Here is a 12,362-nt window from a genome sequence, read left to right on the forward strand (position 1 = left end):
CTGAGTAGTATACTGTTTTTGTGGTACTGGTCATTTTGATTGACAATTATTCAATATAATTCAATTGATTTGTATCACTGTATACTTGGCATCGTCTCAATAAATATGAGTTAATGTTTATCAAAGGGAAGGAAGCAATATACAGTTCATGTATGGTTTCTTACATATGTTTATTTTCTAAATTAAATCAATACATAATTTTAGAACTTAAATGGAAAATGAAGACAAAAATAAGTACAATATACATAATTTTTTTTACCATTTTTCTTTTTTTAAAGAAATTTTGATTTTTTTGTCCTTGGACGTATAAAGTCTTAAAATCATTTTCTGTTTTCCACTGAGAAAAAATAAAACTTACCAAAGTTAAATAATTATATGCTGTACTTCTGAATGGCACATAAATGTATAAGAGCGCCGTTTAAAACCACACAACAACAGCAATAACTAAAGTCTGAAGTGTATTTGATAAAGGCATGCAATTTTCTGGTCCTGCAAGACGACACAAATAAACCACAATGTTTATAAATAATCATATTGCAATATATAATCGCCGAATAATCCCTTTTCATCTTAGTAATACTTAAGGTCAGGGGCGTTTTCAAATGAACTAGAAATATAGCTGCGTGCTACCATGTGATTGATTCCTGGAAATATATGGGAAATTTGCACATGTTTTTTTTTACTGTTCTGTATTTTCTTTTAGATTATTTTGGACTTTTATTGAATGTTTCTCAATGCATCTTTCATCGATAATCATTATCATGTTTATTTTAACTCGGCAGGACAGCGGTTTGCTGGTAAACACCAAGCTGGTATATAACAAATTACCTCGGAAACATTTTACGTCTAGGTTAATCAGTCATAATGGCTGACCTTATAGACGACATATTTTCTTGTTAATCTAAGTGGATACAATGGTAGAGTGGGGATTCGAACACACAACCTTGCGATTATGAGTCCAATGCTCTAACCACTGGACCACACGGCCCGTGTTAGTTTATTATCAAAACTACAATATAATACCTTATATTTGGTTTTAGTTTTACCTTCCCTATAGAAATGATAGAATTATATTCAAAATTGATAAGATGTCAGAATATCATCGGGGGGGGGGGGGGGGTCACAGGTTGCAAGGTGCAAAATTCACTATGATTTAACAATAATGAAAATGTTTTTTTTTTATAGGAAAAACAAACAAGCGGACCATCTTGCCCCCCCCCTTCCGCAAACCCGCAGTAAATACCATAACGCCGCCTCTGAAAAACAATCTAATACCTAATATACAAAGAAGGGGGAACATTACTATAATAACACTATTACGGAAAAGAAATAGTCTAAAATAAGTTAGGCACTTGAATTTATCTAAACAAATAGTGGTTCGTTCTTATAACATCTTATCATTTCATCGCATTCTTCAGATCAGTCCTAACTGAATCAAAGGACTAATCTCCCGGGATGAAAGCCATATTTCATCTGTTTGAATTCTATATATAAAAAAAGAATCACGCATGCATGTCACACTCCAAAAATAACAGTTTGTGATTCCAGTTAAAAAAAAAACTCACCCTAAAACTAAGAATGATTCAGCTTACATGTATGTGACATTTCCCCCATTAACATTGTTATTTGATCACGTGATGTGAAATGAAAGTGTGACGCAGAGGGATCATTAAAAGTGACGGATAAAACAAATAAACTATGAGAGGCTGATCGGAGATATGTTATATCAGAGTAATGCTGGGTTAAATATATCAAAAGTGGGGATCAGTACTATATCCGGTTAGCTTTTGTATTGATAAGGCCGGAGTGGATCATCCTCCTTATGAACTATGAATTATGGATATGGGTAATCCTAAACTGTATTGCGATCTAAGACCATCTATTCAATTTATTGAATAAAAACAGGGCAAGATAGAAAACGTACGGTTAGTGTTTTCTCCCCCTTCTTTTTTTCTCGGGGGGGGGGTACAAAGATGACATTAAGTTTGATGTATTTAAGCGTCTGATCACAAAGATGAAACAGTGTCACGTAATGTTTTTGCTTTTTACACTTTGCAATGCTTTATTATTTTGATCATTTAAATTTTCAACATTTCCAATAAATTTCGGGTCTTCTTAAATAGAATAGAATAATTTATGCAAGCAAATGAATACATACATCGGTATTTAATATTCAACTATATTTACCACCAAACTACCATTGTTGCAAATAGTTATAAGCCTATATGATTTTTTTCGATAGATTCAATCCCAAGTCGTACGTGACGTAGGTGGTTACGTGACAGAGAAGACAAGACTCCCTGATCCATCTTCTCAACGTAAGAGGACTTTCTCTAGCAATATAGCGGATGCTTGTAATTAGGACCTTACATTTCGGACAGGTGTTCTGTGTCCTCCTACGTCACTCCCGTCCCTTCCTTCCTATTCGCTCACATCTTGTCCACACTTCTGTTACTTTAACCACTAGCGAGTCTTCGCGCCGCCGCGCAGAACACTTCAAAAAACATAGAAATCGTATTTTCAAATGCCCTTCATGACAATGAGTAACCAAGAAGTTTTGTCGAAAATTTGTGCATCCAAACAGCAGTTTCGTCTGACTCTGGACAAACGACATATTCGTAATTTTTCGTCAGCTCCGAAATTTAGGACGAAATTGCTGTTCCATTTCACAAATTTTCGACAAAGCTCTCCAGCAATATTTTGTCATTTGACGTGCATTTTCTATACATTAATTATGTTCTTGAATGCGTTGCGGTGCGAAAACTACCTACACTGCAAAACGCCGGTGTTAATTTAACACCAGCCTGGTATCTATATCGATCCACACCAGAGAAGCGTTGAACAGCACCAGTTAGAATCAAACCGATATTGGCTTAACACTAATTAGTGTTGCTCGAATGCCAAATTGGTGTTAGCCTAACGCCAAACCGGTGTTGTTTCAACACCTATCTGGTGTGGTTCGATATAGATACCAGCTGGTGTTGAATTATCACCGGCGAGCCGGTGTTAATTTAACACCGCGGCGTTATTGCAAAGTACTGTCAGCTACCTGATAGACCAGTAGGGCTATCAGGTCAAATTTCAAGTATTTCGATAAGGCCTCTCTTTTAAATCCTAAGGAAACCCCAATGGCATTTCTTTACACCGATTCACCGATTCCTTCGAAGCCCTTTTTTTCTTTGATAAAAAGAGTGAAATTATGAAATAAAAAGAATATAAAAAGTGATGTAAAACGGAGGGGGCGCTAACGTTCATCGACGCGTATTCTCCCATTCAATACAGAGTAAACATCTTAAACTGCCAAAGAATAATATTCTAAATGTAGTATTTACCAAAGACGTTGGTTTAATCAAAGTGAATTGCGCGATGTAAATAGTTTGATTGTTGGAAATTGAGCTAACCATTTTATTTTTGCTCAGCATGCGATCATTTCATGACTCCGAAAGACTGAACCAATAATCGGTAATTTCCGTTGAATATCGAGCACAGGGAAGTTGCCACACATACAGAGGCTACATGTGAACCTTATGGTGATTAAACATGTAGGAAAGCTTAGTAGCTACTCAGACCGATATTGAAAAAGCGTGTATTAATTTTTGCGATTTGTAAGGGGTGTGTAACATTATTGATGCGCTATATATTTACAATTTCATTTTTAAATGTGTGTAGGCCTACACGCTTTCCAAATACTTGAAGTTACTGTAAAAATACTAACACCACCACTACTTCTATAGTACTGCTGTTGCTGCTGCTGCTGCTACTACTACTACTACTACTATGTGCTATCATAATATTACCACTATTATTACTACGACTATTACTATTTAGACATTTACTACTTCTACTACTTTCTCTGATGCTACTTCAACTATTCACCTTATTCACATTTCTCCTGCTTTCTTTTTATACATTACAGCTACTATCAACCATATTCTATTGCTGTATTTTATTATGTCGTTAAGTGTTTTATCCTAAGATATGATATTTGTCAATTTCGAACATGTTGGAAAGACTTGTTAAAAGCATATTTAAATGTTTCTCTATTTTTTACTATCTACGCTAGAAGTCAACAAAATTGGCCACTCTTCAAGGTGGGATAGGCGATTATTTTTTTATCCTAGGCGTCTATTGAAAGCATTAATTGTTCACATGCTCTACTACACACTACCTGTACAGCGGGTCATTAATGGTTGCGATCTTTTCTGCTTCCTCCCCTTTGATTGGAGCATCCTTTTCTCAAACTCAGAACCCTTCGTCTTTAAAAGAAACTGTACAATGTGCTTTAATCTCTCTCCTCGGTCCCAGCCATGCACGAAAGACAAAAGCTGTCCCTTTCATTAAATTCCATACACACGTGCTCCAATGGCCAAGTGCATTTGTCGCACAAAGAGGTCATTTAATACCGAATGCCACTTAAGACAGAACCTTGGACCGTCAATCGTGTTGCTCTAAGTTTCGGAGTGGTCCATTTATCTTTGTTTTGGCTATTTTTAAAGTACAAGTTAATATCTTTGATGATCTTCTAAAATGACTTTTCATGGATTCCAAGTGTATCGTCTGCGTCCTCTAGACGAAATAGAATGTAGTTTTGATGATGACCGCTTCTCGACGTCGACGCCGGTTTACACTCCTGCTGTATCGAGGGTATGTACGCTTGGCAACATGCTGCAATGGCCCGTCGTATCTGGTTGTGGGCTTTTTAGAGTTTCCAACGTTTTTTTCTCATAAAATAGCCTTAAAAACGGACATACTGAAACTTTTCGACATGCACTCATCGGAGTAAAATCGCGTGAATGTCTAAAACGCTAGAGCAAAACAATATATATTAGAACCGTAACTAGACAAGCCGTTTTTTCAGTTGGTTTGACTTATTCCTGAATGACGATGATTGCCAAGACTCCTTGTCAATTTGCTCAATTGAATTGGTCCTCTTATAGTTCGTGTCATTATGGGCATAATTATAGTGTCATCTTGTTATCTCACAATGTTTATGTCCTGTTCTTAGACTGGACACCTTGGTCTGTTTCATAAACACTCGTCTTTCCGTTTTTGCCCATTTCATATATTTTGTTACAATAACAAGTTTGGTATCCAAACTTTGTTTTCCAATAAAAGAATTAGTTGTATGCAGCTGTCCCGTTTCGATGTATTATTTTGTCAACAAAAGAAAAAGCGTCCATGTGAAGATGTACATGTACGGGGAGGGGGGGGGGGTCAGGATGTTTTGAAAGGGGTGGGCGGACAACCAAAGAGTGACGTCACATTTTGCTTACTTATGCTGGTATTATACGTTTGCTCCATCAAGATGTCTCTTTTCTACTTCTGCCATAATCTTTAAAGGACAAGTCCACCCCAACAAAAAGTTGATTTGAATAAAAATAGAAAAAACAATACAAACATGACACTGAAAATCTCATCAAAATCCGATGTAAAATAAGTAATAAGATGTAAAATATGGGGGCACCACGAAAAATAATGGCTTCATTGTCTGAGTAGTCACTGAGTGCATGTAGGAGGAAATCTGTTGGTGTGGAATTTAGTACCATTCACATTGAATTCTTCGAAAAACAGTTGATTTAAATGCAATGATTCCATTGCTTGCAGATCATTATTTACATGTACTTGGTGCTAAAAGTCTTCTTGTGGTGGTCCCATGTGAAAAAAATACACGAGCATTAATTTCGTGACAGATATAATTCTTTTTATCAAATCAGACGTTATCAGATCAACAATGAATCAGCATTACATTTTTCCCGAAAAAAACTCGCGGAATTAATGCACAGTTAATAGAACTTGGATCACTTATAGTCGATCTACAATCAAGTACGACAAGACTCTACAAGAGGGAAGTACTCTACTGGGAGGGAAAGAATATATAAATATTATTCTCGTAACCAAGACGACGAAGACAAGACAGTTTCATATATTTGGAACCGACGTGGAATCGGTTTTGCAATCGTAACCGACTTGGAATCGGTTTTGGTAATTATGCTCGGCTCCGATCAGGCTAAGGACTGTTTCGGTTTGACACTTTATCTGTTAACTTGCTTTATCCTTTTATTTCAATCGTAGGACAGAGGGTTGTTACAAGAATCTCCGGTATCAACTCGAATTCGAAGAGCTCGGGGAATCATGAACGGGCCCGTCGGAGAGGACCCCGAGGTGGTGGTCGACACGGGAGCTGGAAGAGCCAGTCGACACATCGACAACAAAGATATTTCAAGTAAGAATGCATCATCTGGCTGAAATTGGCATTTGAATAGCTGTTCTCTCACTATCATCATCCTCACGTCCAACACCAATACCACACTTTCATAATCGTCATTGACATCACCACCACCATCATTACCATTATGATATTCATCGTCGTCAGCACCATACATGTACTTATCATGATCATCATCAATTTATTTTCATTATCCTCATTATGATTGTTATAATTATCATTACTGTCATAATTATTGTCTTATGCATAGAAGGTGACGGTTCCATCGTCAATTGTCTACCGATATGGTTGATACAATAGCTGCGAGCACAAATTGATTATCATGCGAGCATTTGGCTGAAGACAGTTATAAGCTACTGAAATCCAATAAAAATGCCAACAACAGACAAATTTAAAAGAAGTATTGATATATTTTGGCAAAATAAGCACTTTGAGCTTCCATGACTCCTCACGCAAAATATTGGCAAATTACTCATTTTAAATGAAGTTATTGTTGGAATGTAGTTTGGGGATATTGCAGTACTTTGAATAGTATGATATACACTTACTAAGAAAATCTAAAATAATGTATGAATTTTCTGGTTAATGATAAAGCTTGGTAGAGAGTATTGTAGGTAACATGTAATATATGTATATATTCCACAATTCATTCCTTAAGCCCACGTGGCCATTATTGAAAATGGAATAAGAATAGGGAGCACACAAAAAAAATTAATAACAACCGGGAAATGTGTCGGTGCCAGAGCTCTTCATAGCGATTGTAACTGAGAATTGGTATTGTATATTGTTTGGTGAATAGCGGGGAATAATGACAAATGGGTTGCTTGAAAATAAAACTGCGAAACAAACTTCCCAACGTTGTCTGTCACCATCGTTAGCGCAATGTCAGCAGTTCTAGGGGTAATCATGAATCACAAAGGATATAAAACGAGCACAACAATACAACAAAACGTGCATCCAGTGTATGAAGTATCAGCAGTTTCATTCAAATAAAAAGAAAACCAACCCAGCGAATTTTGGGATGTGAATGAGTATGGCGCAGGTATCATGCATTTCACAATAGGCTCAAAATTGATATTTGCAGTAGTTGCAAAAATAGCATCAAATTCGATTCTTTTATGTAAACTTGGCACGATACTGAACGCATAAGGCGCCCTCTCTGACTTATTTTATTTCTACCATAATTATTTGCACATACATGTAATGTATTTCCCCATACATACATTTGGGTTCTGACTTCATTGGATTCTATTCGTTACCACAACAGGCATTTATGTTTAGAATAACATGCTGTATTTCGTGAAGAAATAACCTGATATCCCGATATCATTGTTTTTTAACACAGTTATAAGAAATAAAGTGAAAGAAAACATATTTAAACAAAATTACTTTAAACCTATAGGGCCTATTCATCGAAAGAAGAGGCTGAAATTCTGAGTGTGTTGGTGGTGGGAGGGGATCTTTAACTCTCTATTTAACCATCTTGTTAAAGTCAAACGTGTTTTTTTTTTAGATTATAGAAATTGCCCATTCCATTATTTCATATAGATAATCCATATGATGATATATTAAAATTAATGTAAATTTTCATAAAATAACAAATTCGCTGTTTCCTATGTTGTCAAATCAGATGCTGAAATGTATCCTAAATAACATTTGGTGTATTTTTGTTATGTCAAACAATTCGAATGTTGGTTAACTTCAAAGGGATTAATATGTATCATACATGATAGACGAAATACCATTCATAGCCTTTCCCACTAAAGTGACAATATAGATTAAGAGAGCTAAACATTTTGAACCCCGCCCGCTGATTGTTTGTCCGCTCGCAACACGTTCAATGGTGCTTCTGCGAAGCTTGAGCCCCTGTCGAAACGGAGAGACGCGCACGGAAGATACACTCGGACTCTTAGCGAAAAACTTGTTTTTGGCAAAGCAGAATAGCTGTATAAGCAACTATATTTAAAAGGACTGTCACGTCTTAATGTTTAAGCCAATGTATGCTGTTGAATGTACCTGTATGTTATGACAAGCTGTTTTCTTAATCTAATTTTTTGATATCGAGAATTACCTTTGGTTAACAACGGCAATGATTCCAGTAAAGAATGGGAATTTTTGATATTTTTGTTGTTAACAAAATGCAGAAACGTGATTAAAGGAGAAAACATCGGGTAACACGTACACTACGTTGGCATAATATTATGCTGGTTCAAGCGTTCAGGACCCCGTAACATAAAGGCTAGCGATTAATCGCTAATTTAGATAGGCCTTTCAAGATCATCGTTGCATGCGCATTTTGCTCCGTAGACCGACTTGGAACCATTCAGAATTGTTCTTTCATATTAGTGATTAATCGATAACTTTTGTATTACGGTGCCTAGATGTGACAGTCCTTAAGCTTTATTGTAATATACCTCGAAAAAGCCAAACGATAAATATTTTCCATAACGTGGAAACCATGGTAACTCAAGCAGAGAGTGTTGTTGACAAATTAGGTATTTTCCTCGGAAGGCAAACTGCAAGTGATGCATTGATTACGCTTTTGTTTTAAGATTATAATAATAATTTCATTGCGTATTGTAGTGGAATAAGAAGTATCTACATGTGAATTGATTAGCGAAAACGAAATAATAACTCCTAGGAGCTCTCACGAATCTGGTCTCTTTGTCAAAAAGAAACGAAGAAAGGGACTATTTAGATCAAAAGAGGTGTGTCAGGTAAAGGCTTGCCAATATTGCACACCAGTTTACCTAAGGCATCTGACACCTTGGGTTTCCCCGTAGTGACTCATCCAACATACACATCCCGTCAGCGGTTTCAATGATATCGCTCAACACATCACCGAAAGGGAACAATCCTTTCTTTTTCATATAATCATAACTTTCATATGAAAAAATAACATTAATATCTGAAAATAAAATGTAAAACTGACATTAAAAATCGTAATAAGATCTCATTAAAAAATACAAACTTTATTCACTTCCTTTTGGCTAATCGTCGAGTTTCAGCGGATTGTAATATTTTTTTTAAAAGAAAGAGGTGAATTTTACGGTGATTATCGTCGAAAGCTACATATGAATTATAATCAAAACATAGAAAAAACGATTTACCTAATTTTTCGTGTTTCAACTTGACAAAGTTGATTAATTCACATTAGTCTGTAATCCCTGAGCGATGTCTACTAGCTTCGTGTGGGGTCAAGGACCATCTGACATTTAGCCATTTTCTACTTATCCAAAATGGGGCAAAAAATGGGATAAGTCATTTAGATTTGACCTCTTGGAGATGATTATGACCATTTCCTCTTCCCCATCATATGGCCTACCGGTAATTCATGAAGGTGAAATGATGAGGGGTATGTATATTCATTTTAAAGAAGCAGTCATGATGGCTGATTAAAATTAGCACTGCCAAGGGCAAAGGTGTTTCCTTAGCTGGCTACCCCTTCGGTATCAATTTGTCAATTGACAAACAACAGGATGTTAACGGTGATATACGTTATACCAGAAAATCAAGTGCAGTGTTAAAAGTACACCATATTCTAGTAGCACTGATCAGTGTCGGCATTCAATTCAATTTAAATTCAATTCAAAATTATTTTGTTTCCAAAGTCTAAGCATTATTCACACGAAGGTGTATGTAAAGGTCACAATATAATGGAGGTGACAGCTCTATAAAAGCACAGCTAAGAATGAACATATCGTTATAAACAGATTTGAAAATTTAAAAGAGTTTAACACCACTTTTTGAATCCTATAAATGTGAAAATAATATGCCTTATCACAAATCCCGCGAGAATTCAACCAATATTATAATCTTGCCCGAAGGAGGTTTTAAAACTTATAGTCACTGTCTTTTGAGGTCCTCTAATGTCCTCATACATTTGAAGCTTTGGTAAAAAAATACTTCAAAGACTCGGAAGTATGATTTAAGGAAACTTGTAATTTTATAACAAAACATTCTGTATCACGTAAAATACATGTGTGGATAAAACGGTTACTTTGTTATTGTTTTTTGCTGACGTCAGCGAGTCGATCGTTGGGGATAAGGTACACTAAATCACCTGATCTAATCCTTGGATCCCAGTTTGTGCACCAGAGATTAACCTGACTTTGTCCTTGGGACGCCCTCTCATTTGATTTAAACCGTAATAATCAATAAAAAGCGAAATTGGCTTTCAGGGATCAAGCTAAACCGATAATCAGTGTTGACAACCAACGTATACTCATGACGATGTAAAATAAGAAAGTTATGGCATTTTAAAGTTTCGCTTATTTTCAACAAAATAGTTACATCATGGACCTACTACATGGTTACATGAACGAGCCAGTTACATCCAAATGAGAGAGTTGATGACATCACTCACTCACTATTTCTTTTTGTATTTTATTATATGAAATATGAAATCTTTGTATTTTCTCGTCATTGTCATATGAAATGAAGTTTCATTCCTCCCTGAACACATGGAATTCCATTATTTTAACATTTTGTGCTTCAGGCAAGGAGGTCCTAATCGTCAAATTCGTAAAAATTGAAATATTGTATAATTCAAACAATTAAAAAACGAAAGAAATAGTGAGTGAGTGACATCATCGACTCTCTCATTTGGATGTAACTGGCTCGTTCATATAACTATTTTGTTGAAAATAAGCGAAAGTTTGAAATGTCATAACTTTCTTATTTTACATCCGATTTCGATGAAATTTTCAGCATTGTGCTTGTCTGATTTTCCTCTATTGATTCAAATCAACATTTTTCTGAGGTGGACTTGACCTTTAAGCTACCGAAATGCCATTGACTTCAGGCATTATATGTATACCCCTATATTATTAATATCATACCTTTGTACCATCGTTAGAGATATGCAATATATGACGCATTTCGAGTTTGTTATCAACATTCGTTTTAGTTTGTAATACATCATTTGTTCTCAGACGATTGTATGAACTTGTCTCACCATTTTTTTACACGATCTCCGGCATTTATCTTTCTGAAGACGCAAGCAATCTACGGTTGTTATTCCATGTCAAAGAGCTAAATCAGGGTAATAGACCCATTCCCCCTTTATCGTTGCAGTGGCACAAGGACGTCTTTTGGTGGAATTAGAACAAAGTGGAGTAAATGACAATAATTCATTATCCACTGTTGTAGATTCAATGAACTTTACAATTAATTTTATGATATGTTCACTCACACATATATGTGAACGTTCTTTGGAAATTTGAATCTCCTTTTAGATTATTTGGCGTCGTTGCAATTCTAGAACATGGTTTTCAACAGCCATTAGTCTTGCCAAGAAAGTTCTTGGCCCAGGGTGATGCTAATTGAGTTAGAACAAGCCAGGGTCACCGTAAGGTGAGGACCGTTTGGTGAACTTCTATTAATGATGCTTTGGCCTCCTAAAATGGAACAAACTTTGATATGACAGAAATGAAAAAGCAAACAAGTAAATCGTGTTATGACATGGATGTGTGATTACTCTGGATCAGGGCGAGTCCTTGATACGACATGATGCCATTTTAGTAGGATTATTGTATTTGCACAACAGGATACATAAAGCCCTAAATAGAAAGAAGTAGTAAGGGGAGCAGTATTAGGACCTTATCGTGCCCGCATTACAATGCATTTTTACCAGGCCAAATCAGAATCATATGGTTTTATAGCTGTAAATGATAACGTTCATATCTGACTCTAAATATATACACGCGATGCATATTGACATAAAGTCCGCCAGCAGTTTCGCAACAACTTCGTGGCGACTCGATCATGCTCGCTCGTAGCTTGTCGCATTTTTCCGTATCCCATCGTTAGGGATTGTTGTCTTTTTTACAGTTAAGATGAAGCTAAATTTTGTTTTGATGGTGAACTTCATCAAATGAATTGACAAGAAAGGCACAGATTGTTTTCGCTGTTGAAGAATTGACATTTACATTCTGCACGAGGTGGGCACTTTCACCATCACATACATTTAGGTAAGACGTCTTTTAAAAAGCATTCTAGCATAAGTACGTGTATGCTACAAATAGGAAGGTCTTGGTGTCGTTTTCTTGTTATCATGCTGTTTATCTCAACTGGACAGGTGTAATCGACTTTACGTAAGTCCTGATGCTGGGAGTGATTAGGAGAGGGCAGTAAA

The 12,362-nt window shown here is 36.1% G+C and overlaps 1 protein-coding gene across 5 annotated transcripts in view; it reads left to right on the forward strand.

Moving 5' to 3' along the window:
* Positions 1-12,362, forward strand: part of LOC121420025 (sodium-driven chloride bicarbonate exchanger-like) — a 54,824-nt gene that overhangs the window by 17,168 nt on the left and 25,294 nt on the right. For 2 of the 5 annotated variants that reach the window (XM_041614566.1, XM_041614569.1), the window contains one exon: positions 6,073-6,223. In XM_041614566.1, coding sequence (XP_041470500.1) covers positions 6,133-6,223 — 91 coding nt within the window. In that variant the 5' untranslated portion in view covers positions 6,073-6,132. Of the gene's footprint in view, positions 1-4,357; positions 4,645-6,072; positions 6,224-12,362 lie in introns of those variants that run through there. The other 3 variants (XM_041614551.1, XM_041614559.1, XM_041614577.1) reach the window with 3 other exon arrangements.

This window comes from Lytechinus variegatus, chromosome 1 (genome assembly GCF_018143015.1).
Source record: "Lytechinus variegatus isolate NC3 chromosome 1, Lvar_3.0, whole genome shotgun sequence".
Lineage (NCBI taxonomy): Eukaryota > Metazoa > Echinodermata > Echinoidea > Temnopleuroida > Toxopneustidae > Lytechinus > Lytechinus variegatus.